The 22,163-nt window shown below is 43.3% G+C and overlaps 1 protein-coding gene across 1 annotated transcript; it reads right to left on the reverse strand.

Moving 5' to 3' along the window:
* Window positions 1–3,376: 3,376 nt before the first annotated feature.
* LOC308666532 (lymphocyte antigen 6E-like) lies at window positions 3,377–17,832 on the reverse strand (the record flags this gene model as incomplete). Its single annotated transcript, XM_081325402.1, has 3 exons — window positions 3,377–3,582; window positions 5,338–5,463; window positions 17,781–17,832. The coding sequence occupies 3 exons, from the start codon at window positions 17,830–17,832 to the stop codon at window positions 3,377–3,379; spliced, it is 384 nt and encodes a 127-aa protein (XP_081181528.1).
* Between the last annotated feature and the right edge of the window lie 4,331 nt (window positions 17,833–22,163).

A 22,163-nucleotide genomic window follows, 5' to 3' on the forward strand; every position in this document is an offset into this window, starting at 1 on the left:
GGGACATATTATGTTGTAGGAAGACAGCGCACACACACACCCAGAGAAAGAAATATTTTGGGGGATATTAAAAAGGAAGAATATTATATTTCCCCAAAGGATCTTAAAGGCAGAAAAGCAGGCCCAGTTTTTCTTAATAGCCCAAAGTAGAGGCCAGCTCTGTACAAATGCAGCTTTGATAATCCCATTCAGAAAGACTGAGGCCCCATTCATGAGCCTTGGTGGAGCAGTGGGCTAATGCCTCCTTAAGTAACACCAGCTGCCTGCAATTAGTGCAGGTTCGCATCCCACCAGGCTCAAGGTTGACTCAGCCTTCCATCCTTCCGAGGTAGGTAAAATGAGGACCCAGATTGTTGGGGGCAATTAAGCTGACTTTGTAATAATGCCGCTTGGGGGGGGTGTGAAAGCCCTAATAAGCAGGCATATACATAGAATGAAGGCTACTGCTAAGCTTGTAAGCCACCCTGAGTCTTCGGAGAAGGGCGGGATATAAATGGAATTAAAATAAAAATTAAAAAAAAATGCTACCTGCAGAAATGCCCATTCAAGACAGGATCTTTCCAAATCCCTTGGAGCAAGATTTGATAGCTAACAAAAGCAGAGTGATAGAATTAGAACCAGCAACCCCTCACCCAAAAATCCAACACAGGACATAGCCATCAGCCACAGCCTCAGAGAAGCAGGATATGACATTTAGGACATAATAGGATTAAACCACCACCATTAGAATACCCAAAGGGCATCCTGAACCTCAGATCAAAGTTCATGACACAGGAACAGAAAGAACCTCGAACACAAAAGCCCAAGAAGGTATAAAAACCCACCATTCCCAGCTCCATTTGGTCAGCTGCTCCAGAACCACAATTCTGTCTGGTTCTGCAACTCAATAAACAATAACCTTCTTTCTAAAGGAGTCTCCATTTTGTTTATTCCCAGCTTGGACTGGACCCTGATTATTATTTTTATTTCACATGTTATGCATAAATGGTGCAAAATCCCAAGGATGTAGATAAAATAGAATAATACCTTTGGGGAAGATGTCGAATGCTGCTAGAAGGACAGAAGAATCGTTGTATCTAGCTGCTTATTTATTGCAGGATCCAAAAAAAGTCAGTCACTGGGACCAAAGGTTTATTCTTCTTTTAGCCTCCAGTCCCCTAATCATCTTTTTTTTGCTCTCCTCTGCACTCTTCCTAGAGTAAAACTTTGATTATTTGCTTTGGGTCCACTTTGGCTTACACATTGCTCTTCCGTAGTCACTCCACTTGTGAAACTGAATACAGGTTCCTAAATGTTTTATTGAGGGACCTACTAACCTTCTGAGTAGTATGACATCCCAAGGGGATGAGGAAAGAGCCCATAACCTGTGGGTGCTTTTAGCTTCACCCCTTGAAGATCAGGTACCATCTGTAAAGGTGGTGGCAAGGGATTTTACAGCCTTTCCAGGGCCCAGAAGTCCTGCCCATGATCACTCATGTCTGGACTACTGCAATGCTCTTAATGTCTAGTTCCACCATCCTTTTGAATGCCAGTTCTGTGTGCAATAAACACACAGCTATGATTTTTTTTCAGGGATGAAGCTGCCAAACTCTTATGGCATGTCTTATGGAAACCTGGTTGTTAAGGGAACAGGCAGATATTGGCTCTCCTCATCACAGCCCCCATCTTGCTTTTGATGTACCACACACTAAACTTTGAGTGACAGCAATAAACCAATACCTTCAGTCTTGAACCATTTGCTTCAGATACCCCTGTTACCAGGAGTCAGAGTTAATGGTTAAATTAGGGCTAATGAAGAGGAGAACTGAGTTTTCCCCCTGCTTGCACTGTGGATATGAGTTTACAAACTGGGATATTAATGAACGTCGACACAAAACTTTATTAATACGCAGACTAGATCACAGGACTGAATCAGCAAGATGAAGTTTCAAATTTCAAAACCAACTTCAAAATCATGAAAGCTGAAAAAGGAGATGGTCAGAAAAATAATTTGGAGTTCCAAGCCAAACTGGGGGATGCACAAGAAGAAATTAAAATGAAATCCAGACAGCTGTGAGGAAAGGAGATTTATTTATTCCCAAAAGCAAAGAGCTTGGCCTCTGGGGGTAGCTACAGAAAAAATGAGGTACAAACGGCTGATTTATAGGGGAGCTTGTCCTTGATGTGAGACTTGAGGGGCATGGATGTGCATGCATGCTGGTTCCAGGGTGACACTTGAGGGCATGGGGATGTGTAGGTACATGTCATCTATGATTTTTATTCTGGTGAACATGTAGTTCCACTGGGAGACAGTTTTAATTCAAATTAAACCAAATCAATAGTTTAATTTTAAACTGTTTGCATTTACAAACCTTCTTCTTTGATGTGTGGATTAGGTCTGGGTTTAAGGAAGCTTAAGTAAAAGATTTTCCCCCATTTGCTATTTTTACTTGATTAACTAGTTACAGCTTGATTGCCAATTATCTAGCGGAGATGCTGATTCTCAGTCCATTATAGATTTGGTTAATATTTAAGGGGAGATGGAGAAAGTATAAGGCAGGGGTCTTCAAATTTGGCCCTTTTATGACTTGTGGACTTCAACTCCCAGAATTCCTCAGCCAGGCACACTGGCTGAGGAATTCTGGGAGTTGAAGTCCACAAGTCATAAAAGGGCCAAGTTTGAAAATCCCTGGTATAAGGCATAAAATATATTTTGATTAAGCCTTTCCACAAGATCACACCACACAGTGATCTTCTAAGTAGCCACAATCACATCCTCTCACCTCCAAGCTTGCAATCCTGTTGCTCCTGACCAGGGTTTATCTTCATAAAATTCACCTAGAGTTAACTTTTCCCTAAACTCTTGTAGTTGTGCCCTTTCCACACCAGGTGGCTAGAACCATCATTAAATCATCCCAGAAAGGTGGGTGGGGTTTTTTAAACATTACCAAAAAGAAAATGTGGTTAATGGTGCCCTTTGTGTGCACCAAAGTAAGAAGCTATTTTTAATTAAGCCAGTTTTGCAAAATGTTATCGCGTGTCAAGAGCAAGAAGGATGCTACGTCAGCCAGCTGCCTGAGGGCCTTGACAATCTTTAATAAATGCTCTTGCTATAAAGGATTATTACGGTGAGGCAAAATAGGTTTGTGCCAGACTTAGATACAAGTGGATACTAAATAAAAATACTACTTAATACAAAGGTCTTCCGGAGGTCTATGTACAAAGGGAAGCTTCGTGTTTCTGTAATACACAAACAGAGACCAATTTTCCCATAGGAGAACCAAGAATCTATTTGGTGTGTTGATCCTAAGCTCAGGAGGAGACCCTCTCAGAAGCTTCAGGAGTCTGGATGAAATTTGCTAGTCTCTCTTTCTTGTAAGAATTTATGAGCAATCCCTTATCTAGACTGGAAGATGTAGAAGAAACTGCCCAGGATTCCCAAAACCAGCACCATGTTGCTCAGTTTCACGCTGGCAGCCCCATTGAAGTTACAGAAGGAAAACTGGCAGCACTTGGTTGCAACGGATGACGACCCCGTGTCCATGAAATTTTCTTCACAACTTGGAGTGCATTGCTTGCTGATCCGGTAGTCATCAGGCTCACCTTATGTGGCAAAATAAAATCAACGAATTATATAAAATACAAGAAAATTAGAAGCCACCAAAAAAGGGGGGGGGATTTCAGCCCTTTCTAGACTTAGTTTCCCTTTCTGGCTGGCCCTTCTAACTCGGCCACTTGAAAATGGGTGGACTTCAACTCCCAGAATTCCCCAGCTAGGAGAGGTTGAGGTCCACCCAGTTTCAAGTTGCTGAAGTTGAGAAACAGGACTCCTTGGGCAGATATTTCCTCTATTTTCCAAGTGTCCCTTATAGAATAACAGAGTTGGAAGGAACCTTGCAGGTCATCTAGTCCAACCCCCCCACCCACCCAAGCAGGAGACTCTATACCATTTCTGACAGATGGCAGTCCAGTCTCTTCTTGAGAGCTTCCAGTGATGAAGCTCCCACAACTTCTGAGGGCAATCTGTTCCGTTGGCTGATTATTCTCACTGTCAGAAAAATTATCCTTATTTCTAGGTTGACTCTCTCCTTGATCCGTTTCCATCTGTTATTCCTTGTCTGGCCTTCAGGTGCTTTGGAAAATAGGTTGAACCCCCCCCCCTCCTCTCTCTGTGACAGCCCCTCAAATATTGGAACTCTGCTATCACGTCTCCCCTGGTCCTTCTCTTCACTAGACTAGCCAAGTCCAGTTCCTGCAACCGTTCTTCATAAGTTTTAGCCTCCAGTCCCCTGATCATCTTTGTTGCTCTTCTCTACACTCTTTCTAGAATCCCAACATCTTTTTTATAGTGTGGAGACCAAAACTGGATGCAGTCCCACTACACAGCATATGGGAAGAACATTAAACATTCCTCGTTTCCCTGGTACATCCATTCTTCCTCCAACTTTCTTAACAATGGTTGAACCTCCCTGGTCTCAGACATTGAAGGTCAAGTCTATCTGAATCCACCATCCTCTTGTCAACTACCCCTTCCTCTCAAACCTCTGGAGAACCAGTAACCTGGAACTTAAGTAAGTTCAAAGGAAGCTTTCTTCTGTTCCTTGTATAATTCACGTCTGGACCCAAACATGAATATCAACATCATGGCATCTCTGTTCCCAGGATTTTAATAGCAACGTTCAATATTTTTAAGGAGGCTGGAGGCTAAAACATATAAGGAACAGTTACAGGAATTGGGTATGCCTAGTTTAAGGAAGAGAAGGACCAGGGGGGACATGATAGCAGTCTTCCAATATTTGAGGGGCTGCCACAAAGAAGGGGGGGGGTTCAACCTCTTCTCCAAAGCCCCTGAAGGCAGGACAAGAAGCAACAAATGGAAACTCATCAAAGAGAGAAGCAAACTAGAACTAAGGAGAAACTTCCTGACAGTTAGAACAATTAATCAGTGGAACAACCTGCCTCCAGAAGCGGTGAATGCTCCAACACTGGAAGTTTTTAAGGAGAGGCTAGACAGCCATTTGTCTGAAATGGTATAGGTTTACCTGTCTGAAAAGGGGGTTGGACTAGATGACCTCCAAGGTCCCTTCCAAATTATTATTATTATTATTATTATTATTATTATTATTATTATTATTATTATTATTATTATTATTATCACGTGAAGTGTTAATACCACTTTATTATTATTATTATTATTATTATTATTATTATTATTATTATTATTATTATTATTATTATTATTATTAGTTGTTGTTGTTGTTAAAATAGTTTTGACATTAGATCATCCCCTTAAACCACTTTCTAGTTCATTGCAAAAGTGGCCGGTACCGTAATTATTTCTGCTTCCATGATACATACCGTGTCGGCCACGGTTAACCCTTTTAACGGTAGTGCAGTATTTGTCTGTTTCTGCGCACTTCTTCATTGACATGCAGTTCCAGTTGGAAGGCTCATTTTCACAGTAATAGCAGGCAAGGGAATGCACTGAATAAAAGATAGAAAAACACATTTTATACAGACGTAGCCAGGCTAAATATTTCTCGTGCGCCGAGAAACTTTCTGTGCTAAGAATCCAGTATTCCTGGACTTTGGAGTGCAACCTAGGAATGGCTGAGCATTTTAAATCCAGTAGAGCAGAGGTCCCCAACTTTTTGGGCACCAGAGACCGGTTCTGTGGAGAGAGGTTTTTCCACAGACCGGAGGTGGCATGGTTTTGTGTGCTCCCTGCATCCCACGGGTGGGGCTTTGCTTATTTGTGTGGACCGGCTGCTGACATGCCATGGCCTAGTACTGGTCCATGGACCAGGGGTTGGAGACCCCTGCCTTACAGCAGAGGTCCCCAATCTTTTGGGCAGCAGGGACCAGTTCCGTGGAGAGAGGTTTTTCCGCAGACTGGAGAGTGTGTGGTTTTGTGTGCTGCCTGCAATCCACGGATGTGGCTTTGCTTGTTTGTGTGAAGTGGTTGCTGGCATGCCATGGCCTGGTACCAGTCCACAGACCGAGGGTTGGGGACAAGGTCCCGTCCCCGCTATTCCCTCAGGAAAGCACAACTCGGGGAAACAGGCATTGTTTCAAAGAGAACTTTTTACTGAAAGAAAGTGATTGCAGAGAGAAAAGGCCAAGTCTGAAGTTCCCAGGCAAAAGCATTAAGCTAAAAGTCCCATCCTGTCAGCTCACCCCACTTCCCTAGTCTGTCAGGCGATAGCTGGCAGTTCTCGGACACCTTGCCTCTGCCCACCTCCCAACAGGAGATATAACCCAGATGGCCCTGTGAGCTTTCCTCCTCCTCCTCCTCCTCCTCCCCATTTCCCATGCAAATACATCAAAGCAAGCAAAGTGATTTCGTGTGCTGCTCGCATCCTGCGGATGGGGCTTTGCTTGTTTGTGCTGACCGGTTGCTGGCATGCCGCGGCCCGGTACTGCTCCACAAACTGGGGATTGGGGATCCCTGCAGTAGAGGCAGTCCTGGCGTTACGACCACAATCGAGCCCAAACTTCCTGTTGTTAAGTGAGACAGTTTTTACGTGAGTTTTGCCCCATTTTTACGACCTTTCTTGCCACAATTGTTAAGTGAATCCCTACAGTTGTTAAGTTAGCCACACAGTTGTTAAGTCAATCTGGCCTCCCCACTCATTGTGCTTTGCAAAAGGGGATCACGTGACCCTGGGGCACGGCAAACGTCCTAAGTATGAGTCAGTTGACAAGCAGCTGAATTTTGATCATGTGACCTTGTGGGTGCTGCAAGGGTCGTAAGTGTGAAAAACAGTCATACGTCACTTTTTTCAGTCCCGTTGTAAACTCAAACAGTTGCTAAATAAACTGTGGTAAGTCAAGGAGACCCTGTGCAGATTGAACCAAAATATATCAGCAGCCTTTTCTTTCACATTTTGCTACAATTACAAGGAAGAGTAATTATTAAATTGTTAGACGGAATAAGGACACCTCGAAAAGCATTTTGGGTGGATCCCAAATTCAGAACATTGCAATGCAAACTTTTTATTAAAAAAAACAGCTCTTAGGAGTTTACAAAAGCATCAGTTGTTGGTTGATAGCAGTGGTGAGATTCAAATACCTGAACAACCGGTTCTCTGCATGGATGCAGACCTGGGCCTCCCAGGCCTAGAATGGACTTCCGGAAGTGGCATTCACGCACTTCGGGTGGGCTGTTCTAGGCCTGGGAGGCCTCCTCCAGGCCTCCCAGGCCTAGAACAAACTTCTGGAAGTGGCATCCATGCACTTTTGGTCGGCCGTTCTAGGCCTGAGAGGCCTTCTCCAGGCCTCCGAGGCCTAGAATGGACTTCCGGAAATAATATGCATTCAGCCGGTTCTCCGAACTCTGCAAAATTCAGCTACCAGTTCTGCCAAACTGGTGCAAACCGGCTGAATCCCACGACTGGTTGATAGTAAATGTACAGGTAATCTTCATTTAGCACCTGCCTCGTTAAGCAACTGTTTGCAGTTACAACTGTAATGAAAGTGCAGCTTTACAACCAGTTTACGACATTTGTGGGTCTGTGAAGCAAAGAAAACTTGAAGTTAGTTCATAAGCACCAATATGGTTTCACTTAGTAGCTGCTTTGCTTAACAACTTAGCTGCAGGTCCCAGTTGTATATATATTTATGTAAATTACTAACAAAGAATTAAGGGAGACTGAAATGCATTTATATATATATATATATATATGCTTGTTAACTATTTTAGATTACCTTGCTAGGCCCCAAACATGGGACAAATCTTTATTTCCTGTGTCAGCCTAACCTGAAGGCCATCGACAGGCAGTAGTCACACCGGTGACAGCTCATATTTGTGTAAATTTTAAATTGCCTAGCAAGATAATCTAAAATAGCATTCGACACATATCTCCCCTTGCTTCTCAGCTAACAAAGCGAGAGAGAGCCTGTGGCCTAGAGGTGAAAACAACTGCCTAATGTGCAATTAGCCCAGGTTCGAATCTCAGAAGGGTATGGCTGACTGATGAAAACTAATAAGTTTGAAATGCATATCAGTCTCCCTTAATTCTTTGTTAGCAATTTAAAATTTACACTATATATATCTATATATATCTATATATATATATCTATATATATATATATATATATATATATATATATATATATATATATACATATATATATATATATATATATATATATATATATATATATATATATATATATATATATATATATATATATATATATATATATACATATATACACATATATACATATATATACACATACATATATATATAATCCCATTTATATCCCACCCTTCTCCAAAGACTCAGGGCAGCTTACAATCTAAGAAGCACAAATCAATGTGCTTAGCAATATTATGTTCATGGAATTAAATTCCACTAAATACTATTCACTGGTAGTCCTCAATTTATGACCACGATGGAGCCCAAAATTCTGTTGTTAAGTGAGAAAGTTGTTAAGTACCTTTTGCCCCATTTTATAACCATTTTTGTCACAGTTGTTAAGTGTATCGCTGCAGTTGTGAACTTAGTAGCCCGGTTGTTAAGTGAATCTGACTTCCCCATTGACTTTGTGGTCAAAAGGTCACAAAAGGGGACCCTGCAACTATCATAAATATGAGCCAGTTGCCAAGGGTCTGAATTCTGATCCTGTGACCACGGGGATGCTGCAAAGGTCATAAGTGTGAAAAACAGTCATAAGTCACTTTTTGCAGTCCCGTTGTAACTTTGAATGGTCACTAAATGAACTGTTGTAAGTCAAGGACTACCTAAACTTGCTTTTATGTAGACATGCAGAGGACCAAATTCCACCATGTCCCTTTCTTGTGCCAGGATACTCATCTCCATGCAAGCTTCCAAGCTCAATTAAAGGGCATTTTTTAAAAAAAACAGTAAGCAATTCCCATTTTCAATATGGATTCTGCTATGATCCAGTTGACCACCAGGTGGCAGCAGTAGAACAGATTTTTTCCCCTGAATCTCTGATGCCATCTAGTGGTGATCTGAATATTGAAAGCCTAGATGTGTGAGAACCCTAGTAATTTAATACAGATATTATGCTGCTCAATTTTATTGGTAGCACACAAGGAGCCTTCGACTTACAACTGACCCCTTAGTTCAGAGGTCACCAACCTTTCTTGGTTGGTGGACCAGAGGAAAAGGGAAGGGGGAAGCATTTTATGCACGCACACGCACACGCAGCCATGAGGATGTGCATGTCACAAACAGGGCGGGGTTAGCGCTTGTGTGATACTCATTAGCCCTGCCCCATTCTTGTACATAGCACCCTGTTTCTATGCCCCAAGGCACGGCATTGGCCCATTTTTGCACACCAAGTTGCAGCGGCATCCCATTTTCACACCTTGAGGTGTGGCGTTGGTGCTGGTAATGGTTTTCAAAGCCCTACATGGCATGGGTCCGGAGTACCTTGGGAATCACCTGCTGCCGGCATCAACTTCCCTCCGCCCGGTACGCTCCCACAGAGAGGGCCTCCTAAGGGTGCCACCGTTCGGAGAATGCCACTTGGTGGCTCCCAGGGGGAGAGCGTTCTCTGTGGGCGCGCCTGACCTATGGAACCATTTACCGGTTGAGCTCCGGATGGCTCCCGACCTTCGCTCCTTCCGACGCAATCTAAAAACATATCTATTTAAGCAATCCGGTCTGGTCTGATGGGTTTAATTTTAATTGTGGTTTTAACTTATCTTCTACAGTTGGGCAGTAGGGCTTAATTTATTCTCAATTTTCTGTATTTGTGCATTTTGACATTTATGTCACTGTTCACCGCCCTGAGTCCTTAGGGAGAAGGGCGGTATACAAATCAAATAAATAAATAAATAAATAAATTCTTGTGCAGCACGGCAACACAGCGTCCTGTTTTTGCACCCCAAGGTGCAGCAGCATCCCATTTTCATACCCCAAGGTATGGCAGTGGCCCGTTTTTGCACCTCACAGCACAGCATCATGTTTTTGCGCCCCCACGACCACGGCGCTAGCACAAGTGGGGGGTACACACATGTACATGCACTGGCCAGCCTGTCCCGTGGCCCGGTGGCCAGAAGCCCACAGCCCGGTACCAGGCTGCGGTTGACAGGTTGGGGACCCCTGCCTTAATTAATCTCTTGTACTTACGACCCAGTTCCAAAGTTCTGATAGTTGGGCTCCTCACTGTCACATAACCACATGTGAGATATTTGGCAACTGGTCTGCATTTACAGCTATTTGCAATGTCCCGGAGTCATGTGACTGCATTTTACAACAGCTTCTCTGAACATCGGCACTTGGTTCTAATTTTCAGCAAAAATTGGCCCACAGAGAACCATTAGTTTGACAGCCACAGCATTCACGTAACACAGTGCAAAACAGGTCATAAAATCAGTTCAGTCACATGGGTGACCCAGTTCAGGACCATCAGGATTTAATGACCACAACGGTCACAAGCCTATCTACAAATGGTTTTCTCTTTCTCAAGGCATCTTGAGAAGATCTGCTTTCAATAGCCATGGAATCCTGCTTTTAAAAAGCTCACTCTATACCGTGTTTCCCCCAAAATAAGACTGGGTCTTATATTAATTTTTGCTCCAAAAGATGCATTAGATTAGAGCTTATTTTCCGGTTAGATCTTATTTTCGGGAAAATACGGTACAAAATGTGTCGGTCTGGCTGACAATCTTAACTGGGGCTTATTTTGGGGGTGTGGTTTATATTACAAGCATTCTGAAAAATCATGCTAGGGATTAGTTTCCAGTTAGGCTTTATTTTTGGGGAAACACAGTAGGGTGGGTGGTCCTCTGTCCACTTCAACAGCCTTCTTCTTGTATCCTCAAGTTACAGTATAATAGAGTTGTAAGGGACCTTAATATGGAGGCGGTGGCTCAGTGGGTTAGGACGCTGAGCTTGTCGACCAGATGGTCGGCAGTTTGGCGGGTAGAATCCCGAGTGCCGCATAACAGAGTGAGCGCCTGTTACTCGTCCCAGCTTCTGCCAACCTAGCAGTTCGAAAGCACGTAAAAATGCAAGTAGAAAAATAGGGACCACTCCGGTGGGAAGGTAACAGCGTTCCGTGCGCCTTTGGCATCTAGTCATGCCGGCCACGTGACCACGGAGACGTCCTCGGACAAGCGCTGCCTCTTCGGCTTTGAAATGGAGATGAACACCGGTCCCTAGAGTTGGAAACGACTAGCATGCATGTGCAGGGGAACCTTTACCTTTAAGGGACCTTGGACCTTAGCTTTCTAATCCATCCGCCTGCCCATGCAGGAGACCCTATTCCATTCCAGACAAATGGCTGTCCAGTCTCTTCTTAAAAAACTTTCAGTGTTGGACCTTTTACAGCTTCTGGAGGCAGGTTGTTCCGCTGCTTAATTGTTCTAACAGTTAGGAAGTTTCCCCTTAGTTCTAGGTTGCTCCTCTCCTTGATGAGTTTCCATCCGTTGCTTCTTGTCCTGCCTTCAGGTGCTTTGGAGAATAGCTTGACTCCCTCTTCTTTGAGGCAGCCCCTCAAATATTTGGACAATTGCTACCATATCATCCCTAATGGGGAGTTAACTCATCTCAGAAGCTGTATCTGTTCTACAAACCTTTCGAGGACTTATACAATATAGAATCATACAGTTGGAAGGGAGCTTGGAGGTTTTCTAGTCCAACCCTCTGCTCAAGCAGGAGAACCTATACCATCTCAGACAGGTGAATGTTCAGTCTCTTCTTAAAAACTTCCAGTGTTGGAGCATTCATCGCTTCTGGAGGCAGGTTGTTCCACTGGTTAATTGTTCTCACTGTCAGGAAATTTCTCCTTAGTTCTAGGTTGCATCTCTCTTTGGTTAGTTTCCATCCGTTGCTTCTTGTCCTGCCTTCAGGGGCTTCGGAGAATAAATTGACTCCCTCTTCTTTGTGGCAAGCCCTGAGATATTGGAAGACTGTTACCATGCCACCCCTCGTCCTTCTCTTCGTTAGACTAAAAAACATTTCCAAGTTGATCTTCTGCTACGGTACATCCAGCCACAGAGTATCAAGAGCCAACCAAGTTATTCTTGTTTACAGTCATGAAGTCTACATCTAATTGCCAGTTGTCCATTTATCCTTAGATCTGCAGAACCTGATGAAATTCTAATGGAGATTTTGATGTGTAAGATCCGTTTGTTTGTTTACCTGCCCTGCCTAGGTTGAAAGAACTTGACCCAAATAGTTGGGTGGAGTGGTCACAGGCCTTATGGAAGAGGAATGATGCAAAGGAAGAAGAATTCCCTGGGGTGGTTTCATTTGAAGATAGTAGGCCCTGGCAACTGATCTTTTGGGAAACCTGTTTGCATCGCAACATTTTCATCAAGCACCAGAGTTGGGAAGTATGAAAGACACAACGAGAAAGATTGGCAGGCATTCAAGTCAGCCTTATGATTTTCCCGGGGCAATAAATTGGGTCATTAACATGACATCTCAAACTTGTCTTGCCAGTTTCCAAGAATCAGACATGATTGAATGAAAGAAACAAAAAGATACACACACACACACACACACGAGCAAATTTAGTGTAGCAGTGAAGGCATCCGGTTAAAAATCTGGATAACCATTGAATTCTAGTCCTGTCTTAGGCTGAGTGACCTTGCAGGCCAGCCAGTCACTTGCTCTCAGCCCTAGGAAAGAAGCAATGGCAAACCACTTCTGAAAAATGTCATCAAGAACATTGCCTCCGAGAATCGGAAGCGAGTGAACAGAAGAAGGGGGGGAAAAACCTCATCCTATCGGATCCTTCATATTTATGACTAAATTTGCTTGCAAGGGGAAAGGCTGGGTATTTAAAGACCTCTGTGGAGAAGCTCTTCCTTACACTTGAAGGACTTGGCTGAGACCTTCGTCATAAATTTTCATTTCAGCCCTGCCACTTGGACAAGCATCCAAGGAAGTTTGCTTGGATATGAAGACCTGTATTTCTCAATTTTGGCAACTTCATCTCCCAGAATTCCCCAGCTAGCATGTACAACATGCGAAAACACAGATAGAGCTTCAATTGCACCATGACTGAGAGCAGCCCTGCCCGACCATCTCACTTCTCATCACATTTTTATATTTTTATCTCTTTTCCAGGGTGGTTCTTCCTTAGCACGGTTTGATCCTTGATGATCATCATCCTGAAGGTATCCAATCGTTTGTAACCTAGTCTTGGAAAGTCTAAGTGCCATCTTCCAGTCTTACACTACTTCTTTGACCGAAAGGTGCTTTTTCACAAGGGAACCGGACTTTCTTTGTTTTTCTCTTTGAAGACGTTTCGCTTCTCATCCAAGAAGCTTCTTCAGCTTCTGACTGGATGGTGGAGGAACGGAAGGATTTATACTCCTTGCAGACAGCCGGTCACTTGTATCCTTTTAGAGAGTCGTTGAGGCCCCTTGGAGGTTTACCTGTGTCCTCGTGGTCACCTGAGTGGTGCAAATGGGTGTGGAGCCTTCATGGCTGCTGGATGTTTTCTGCCCTGGGTCCCTTCCGTGTTGAAGACGGGCGAGGCGGTTCGGGATGCGTCTGTGCTGTCTGCATCTCAAACTGAAGCGCAAATGGTTCCTGCGGTCTGCAATGTTTTCTGGAAATCCGTTCATACTCCTGCACCATTCGAAGGGGGTTCATCCCAAAGTTCACAGTTAAATGTTTATGAAGGTTTTTGGTCATCTCAATCAAGGTTTGTCCCAAAGGTGCTTTAATAATAATAATAATAATAATAATAATAATAATAATAATAATAATAATAATAATAATAATAATAATAATAATAATAATAATAATAATAATAATAATAATAATAAAGTTAGAAGGGACCTTAGAGGTCATCTAGTCCAACCCCCTGCTCAGGCAGCAAACCCTATACCATTTCGGACAAATAGACCCATCGCAACCCAATGGACAATGTTCTTCCAGGCTTTCCTGTCCTCTACCATCTTCTGGAGTCCATTTAGGCTCACACCTCCTGCTTCAGTGACTCCATCCAGCCACCTCATTCTCTGTCGTCCCATTCTTCTCTTGCCCTCAATCTTTCCCAGCATTAGGCTCTTCTCCAGTGAGTCCTTCCTTCTCATTAGGTGGCCAAAGTATTTGAGTTTTAGCTTCAGGATCTGGCCTTCTAAAGAGCAGTCAGGGTGGATCTCCTCTAGGACTGACCGGTTTGATTGCCTTGCAGTCCAAGGGACTCACTGGAGTCTTCTCCAGCACCATAGTTCAAAGGCCTCCATTCTTTGGCGCTCCAGTAGTCCATATATATATTGTTGTTGTTAGCTGCGAAGTCGTGTCCGACCCATCGCGACCCCATGGACCACATTCCTCCAGGCTTTCCTGTCCTCTACCATCTTCTGGAGTCCATTTAAGCTCACGCCTCCTGCTTCAGTGACTCCATCCAGCCACCTCCTTCTCTGTCGTCCCCTTCTTCTCTTGCCCTCAACCTTTCCCAGCATGAGGCTCTTCTCCAGTGAGTCCTTCCTTCTCATTAGGTGGCCAAAGTATTTGAGTTTCAGCTTCAGGATCTGGCCTTCTAAAGAGCAGTCAGGGTTGATCTCCTCTAGGACTGACCGGTTTGATCGCCTGCAAGATCTACACCTACATTAATTCAACCAGGAGACTTTCTGGACTACAAGCAATGGCACAAATAGATGGGCTGAGTGGGTGGATTGTGCATAGAAAGGTTGCGGCGCACAAAGCACATCCGATGACAGAGGCCTAGGTAAGGTGTGGTCCAAAACAACTCAAGATGTTGACCACAAAAAGCTTCCCCTGTTTGTTTATGCACAACACACAAACATAGCAGGAGAAGCTTCGATGACACCATGGCTGACCTAGATGCTAAGGCCCCCGGTTCCCTGGCTTTATGCTTCCCCAGCCGAGTATCTCGGCTGTTATCCATACTTTATTTTGAATAAATTCTTTATTTTGTTAGTTTTTATCAGTGCTTTAAAATAAAAACCAGAGTTCACCCTTGTCGGGGAGACGTGCGGCACATCAATTGAATAAATGAATGGCGAAATGAAATCAAATAATTAAATAAATAAAATAAAATGTTTAAACTCTTTTAAAATAAAATAAGATAAATAAATATTTAAAAATAAAACATTTAAAACCATATTTTATTGTTTTAAATGTAGCATATCTACTTTTTTGAATTTTAAGCCACCCAGAATCATAGACGGGGATGGGCTGCTATAGAAATTGAATGAGTGAATGAATGAATGTTGTATTGTGACTCTATTCTGGAATGGGCAGCATTCCCATTGAAATAAATGAATAGGTGATAGATGATTGATAGATAGATAGATGATAGATGATAGATAGATAGATAGATAGATAGATAGATAGATAGATAGATAGATAGATAGATAGGTAGGTAGGTAGGTAGGTAGGTAGGTAGGTAGGTAGGTAGGTAGGTAGACAGACAGACAGACAGACAGACAGACAGATAGGCAGACAGACAGACAGACAGAGAGACAGACAGACAGACAGACAGACAGACAGACAGACAGACAGACAGACAGACAGACAGACAGATAGATAGATAGATAGATAGATAGATAGATAGATAGATAGATAGATAGATGAGAGAGAGAGATGAGAGAGTATTGCGATCCATTCCGGAATGGGCACCATCCTGTTGAAATACATACATACATACATACATACATACATACATACATACATACATACTGTTAAATAGTGGGTTCTTTGGTGCAGGAATGAAGACGCGGAACAGAGTACAGGATAACTCATTGTTTATTTCATGCTGGAACTGCACTGGGGAAATGTCTGCAACTAGCCGCAATATATAGTCTAGCCCCTAGGTGGCAGCCAATAGGTTTGAATCAACCATTGCCGCCTGGAGATAGCCAATTGAAGCACAGGAGACTTAAAGTCTGGGTTGCTGGAGAGCCGTTAGCTGCTCCAGCAACCCACGTGGTGTTTCACAAGAACCCAGTACATAACACATACATAAATAAATGCATACATAAATAAATACATACATAAATAAAGTATTCTGGAATGGGCAGCACCCCGTTGAATTAAATAAATAAATAATACATATATAAATAAATTAAATAAATAAATAGTATCATGAAAAGAGGAAGGAAGGAAGGAAGGAAGGAAGGAAGGAAGGAAGGAAGGAAGGAAGGAAGGAAGGAAGGAAGGGTAAAATGGGTCAGTCATGTGACCAACCTAATATTACGATGGTTTTTGCAAATGGCCATTAAGCAAACATGGCGATCATAAGTGCAAAGCTGTTGTTCGCTATGTATATGGTTTTATCAAAAATCAGAAGTGCCGATTTTCAGCAAAACCATCGTAAAACACATTTTGCATACACACACATATATGACCCAGAGAAACAACACAGTCTATTTCGGATGTGTAAATATACATGGTGGAAAAAAAATTTACAAGACTGATGGCATAGGGAACGAAACGGTTACAGAATCTAGTAGTTCTGCTGTAAATACTTCAAAACCTCCTCCCAGAGGGAAGCAATAGAAATAGACTGTAGGTCTTTGTATTTTGTTAGCTTCTCCAGTTCTTTCTCTTCTATTCTGCTGTCTTCAGGCACTGCCAAGTCCACTATCCAGACTTTTTTGTCATTCTTATCGACAATTGTTAAGTCCGGGGTGTTGTTGTTGTTGTTGTTTGCACAACCAGCCAGATGGTTAGACTGGATATTCACCTATTAAGTCCATCACAAGGATCTGGGATAGGCAGATGTTGTCTCATGGTGTAAGTATCATCACAGAATAAGCTGTTGTTGTTACTATTATTTTGCTGATACTATGTGGGCATTTTTTTTCTTTTTGTATTTCTGTTCTTTGACATTGAACCTTATTCACCTTCTGGCTATTGAACAGCAAACAAATAAACAGGCATATCTGATTTGTCATATTTATTTTAATTGTTCTTCTTTCTTTTTTTAAACGCAAGCTGCCTCGAGTCATTTGGAGCTGGGCAGCCTAAAAGTGTATTAAATAAATACATGAATAAATGACCTTAAATCCTACATCACCGTATCCAAGATTGACAACAGAATGTACACTTTCTCACAGACATGGATCGTTGTGTGATAGAATTCACTATCTTGCTAAAGCCTCCAGTCTCAGGTGAAGTCTATCTCACAAGGCTATATGAAAAAGAAGGATAAACAGCCGGAGAAGAGTGTTTATGGAGCCAGAGAAGAGCTATCCAGTTTGATGGCTGACCCAGAATGGAATTGTGGTGAAAATGTAGAAGAATCTTTGATGTTACCATCGTATTTATTCTTATTTATTTTTTATTTATTTATTTATTTGATTCTACGGCCACCCATCTGAAATACATAACTCTGAGCATATATATATGCGAATCCCAGGCATGTTAAAATTAACAAACAAATAAACACTGGGATGGAATTAAAAACTAAAACAGTTTTTATTGCTAAAAAATCAAGCTTTCGTTGGCTAACTGCCAACGTTGTCAGGATGGAGACGCTGGGCTGGGGAGATCGCATTTATACTGCACTCTGCTTATGGAGCACATCACCGGTCTGTTTGTTGAGGTCTGCCGTATTTCTTTGAGTTGTCGCGCAACCATTTTTGGGGAATGCAGTGTTGAACACAGGGAAGAAGAGCAACAACCATTTAAGACCCCTGGCATGAGAACATGGGAAATGACCAGAGCTATGGCTACAACACATGGAACTATCAGCAATTCACTTGTAACAACAGATACCCAGAGACAACTACATTCACCAAAAAATTAATTTAATTTACTTAATAAAACCCATCAACATTTAATTAATAACATTCTGTTCATTTGATAAAGGGATGATAAAAATTGCCATACCTTTCTCCGTGCAAAGGACAGCCAGCAAGAAGGCAACGAGCAGAGCTTTCATGATTGCAAAGTTCTCCAGAGCTTCACCAGAAGCTCATGCTATGTAAAGGTTCTATTTATACCTTGGAGGTGTTGCCTTTTTTTTGTTGCTGATGTTGTTGTTATGGTGTGGGCTGCCTAAATTGCCATTTACTATGAACTGCAGGGCAGAGCAATGCAAATCAGCAAGGGAGGATCCCAAATCCACCTAATCTCCTAGCAATAAGTCCCAGGCATTTAAATTCTTGCTCTGCCTACAAGTGCATAATTGTCCAGAGAAATAACACGGAGTTGGATGGAGAAACAGACTCAGATCTTCCTTTTCTCCACTCCAAAGGAAATGCTTGACCAGGAGATGGGAGACTATGGCTGAATTTTGTCTGAAATGGTATAGGGCAGGGGTCCCCAAAGTAGGGGCCACAGCCCACCACCAGGCCACGGTCTCTTGGTCAGCAAGCCGTGAAAATGTGGAAATGTCTGGCCAGCGTGCAGACTCCCCCCTCCCTCGTGCTAGTGCCCGCGTCCCCAATTGTGCACGTGCATGGGCACAAATGGGGCCACTAGTGATGGGTGGATTGTGCAGCTTCATTTGCACATGCATGAATGGGGCCGCTATAGCCGCACCGGTGCATGCGGCCTTGCTTGCCTGTGTGCACGCATGCCAATTTGGAAGCTGCTCTCCTTCCCTCTGGGCTGCAGGCCCAGAAAAGTTGGAAACCTCTGATATGGGGTTTCCTGCTGGGGGTTGGACTTCATTCATTTATGATGGAATGAAGTTGAGTTAGTAATTAGCTTGTCTTTGTGGCCAATTGAACATATTTTCAGTTTATCCCCCACTTCTCCGTTTGCTAATTCTTTATCAGCTCTGGGCTCAGTAACCTTGATTCTCACCCTACGTTTAGTGTTGTTATGTCTAGCTGGACTCTCATTCACATCCCCACCCCAGCATCATCTAACTCTAAAAGCAAAAGGAAAAAGATGGGTACATTTCCATCTGTTGTCAATGCAAAATCATCCAATGTTAGTAGCGTTGACAGACTTCTTCATCCATTGGCGGGCTGGAGAGCTGGAGTGCAAGATTGGAAGACCTGGAGAGACCTGGTCCACAGAATCACCAAGAACAGCAGAATTAACAGAGTTGGAAGGGACCTTGGAGGTCTTCTAGTCCAACCCCTTGCTCAAGGAGAGTCTATACCATTTCAGACAAATGGCTGTCCAGTCTCTTCTTTAAAACTTCCAGTGTTGGAGCATTCACAGCTTCTGGAGGCAGGTGGTTCCACTGATTAATTGTCCTCACTGTCAGGAAGTTTCTCCTTAATCCCAGGTTGTTCTCTCTTTTTTAGTTTCCATCCATTGCTTCTTGTCCTGCCTTGTGGTGCTTTGGGGAATAACTTGACACCCTCTTCTTTGGGGCAGCCCCTGAGATATTGGAAGACTGCTGTCATGTCACCCCTAGTCCTTCTCTTCATTAAACTAGACATACCCAATTCCAGCAGCCATTCCTTATATGTTTGAGCCTCCAGTCCTCTGATCATCTTTGTTGCTCTTCTCTGTACTCTTTCCAGAGTCTCAACATCTTTTTTACATCATGGTGACCAAAACTGGATGCAGTATTCCAAGTGTGGCCTTACCAAGGCATTGTAAAGTGGTATTAATATTTTGCGTGATCTTGATTCATAGAATAGAATAGAATAGAATAGAATAGAATAGAATAGAATAGAATAGAATAGAATAGAATAGAATAGAATAGAATAGAATAGAATAGAATAGAATAGAATAGAATTGGAAGGGAACTTAGAGGTCTTCTAGTCCAGCCCTCTGCTCAAGCAGGAGAACCTATACTGTCTCAGACAAGTGACTGTCTAGCCTCTTCTTAAAAACCTCCAGGGATGGAGCACCCACAATTTCTGGTGGCAAGCTGTTCCACTGGTGAATTGTCCTCCTCACTGTCAGGAAGTTTCTCCTTAATTCCAGGTTGCTTCCTTCCTTGATGAGTTTCTGTCAGTCATTTCTTCTCCTGTCTTCTGGTGCTCTAGAGAATAGGTGGACACCCCCCACTTCTTTGTGGCAGCCCCTCAAATACTGGAAGACTGCTATCATGTCACCCCTGTTTCTTTTTTTCTTTAGACTAGCCAAAACCAAGTTCTACAACCATTCTTCATATGTTTTAGTCTCCAGGCCTTGGATCATCTTAGTTGCTCTTCTCTGAACTGTTCGTGATGAACTGTCTACCTCCAGATGTTTGCTTGGACATTCTTGGCCACAGCTAAAGGAAAATGTCACGTGACCTTTCCTTGTTCCAGTAATGGGCCCAATTCTTCCGCGCAAAGTCACAATCGGGTCAGCTAGACTAACACTTCCTGTAACCAAAGCATTTGTGGTCAGTCTCCTTAGCTTCTTGTGATCAGTATCAAGATAGGTGTTAGCTAACTGTTGAGACACAATGGCTCCATCAAGCAACTGCCTAGAGCCAGGGTTGGCTCAGGACTTCTGGGAGTTGAAGTCCACAACTGATAAAAGGGCCATAGTTCCCACATGCTGGCTGAGGAATTCTGGGAGTTGAAGTCCACAAGTCATGAAGGGGCCAAAGTTTTCCCCATGCTGGCTGAGGAATTCTGGGAGTTGAAGTCCACAAGTCATAAAAGAGCCAAGGTTCCCCATCCCTGGCCTAGACAAAGTGATTAAGATGCAGAATACAGAATGACACAGCTGGAAGGGAACCCAGAGGTCTTCTACCCTCTGCTTCAGCAGGAGACCTTATATTATTCTGGACAAATGGCTGTCCAGTCTCTTCTTAAATCCTCCAGTGATGGAGCACCCACAACTTCTGGAGGGAAGCCGCGCTGCCGATTTATTATTCTAGCAGGAAATTTCTCCGAATTCTAGGTAGGATCCCTCCATCTGTTACATCTTGTCCTGCCCTCAGGTGCTTTGGAGAATACGTTGACCCTCCCCCTCTTATCTGAGGGAGTCCCAAATATATTGGAAGATTGTTATCATGTCACCCCTGGTCCTTCTCTCCATTAGACTAGACCAGGGGTAGGCAACCTTGGCTCTTTTATGACTCGTGGACTTCAACTCCCAGAATTCCTCAGCCAGCACAGGGGAAGTATGGCCCCTTCATGACTCGTGGACTTCAACTCCCAGAATTCCTGAGCCAGCATGGGGGAACTATGGCCCCTTTATGACTCGTGGACTTCAACTCCCAGAATTCCTGAGCCAGCATGAGGGAACTATGGCCCCTTCATGACTCGTGGACTTCAACTCCCAGAATTCCTGAGCCAGCATGTGGGGCAACTATGGCCCCTTCATGACTCATGGGCTTCAACTCCCAGAATTCCTCAGCCAGCATGGGGGAACTATGGCCCCTTCATGACTTGTAGACTTCAACTCCCAGAATTCTTGAGCCAGCTGGCTCAGGAATTCTGGGAGTTGAAGTCCACGAGTCATAAAAAAGCCAAGGTTGCCCACCCCTGGACTAGACGTACCTACTTCCCGTAACTGTTCATCATATGGTTTTGCTTCCAGTCCCCTAATAATATCGTTTTCTCTTCTCTACACTACTCTGTACTACTGATAAACCAGTTCTGCTTGAAAGTAATCCATGGGTCACTTGCAAAAGCTCCTTGGTACTGTAGATTGCTAGCAGATTAATAGGCCAGGCCCTCACTTCACGGCTGAAAACGTTGTGCAAGAGAAGCACATGGAGAACGCATATCTTCCTGAGTATTGTGTCATACAAAGAATCTGAAACTGTGTTCCACACTGGAAACTCCCCGGGAAGCTATGCTTGGCATTAGTTGTTTGGCTCTAGCAAGGTTTCCATGTTGTGAAAACATATTTAAGTGGATGTGAAAGCGAAACTAAAAATAGAGGACACAAGCAAGAGAGCTGTGTAAAAAGGGTGTGTCTGTGTCAAAGCCCGGTTCTGGCCCATCATTGTGGCATCTGTCACCTGGCGAAAGAGAAAAAGTCAAGTCTCTATGGAGATTCTCAACCATCCAGGTCACGGTGAAAGAAAAATCAGGTCCAGTTCTAAGCCGGGAGTAAGACACTGGAAATAAAATGGGGGCTGCTTAGGAAAGAAATTTCTTGTTGATTGACGAGCAGAACCGGCAACAGCATGCAGTTCTGTGACAGCTGACAAAATGTCATTGAGAGTTTGGGTGGGTTTCTATACCTTCTTTGGGGCTTTGTGTTTGAAATGTTGTGAAATGTACTTTGATCTGTGCTTGAGTGTGCTCTTTTGACATTCTAATTATTGTTGCCTGACTCCCACTGTGGGATTCATTCATTAAGAACTCATCTATCAAGGGCTCTTGATCTTAAAGACTCCTGTTACCTCTTAGAGCA

Source organism: Vipera berus, assembly GCF_964194415.1.
Source record: "Vipera berus genome assembly, chromosome: 3".
Lineage (NCBI taxonomy): Eukaryota > Metazoa > Chordata > Lepidosauria > Squamata > Viperidae > Vipera > Vipera berus.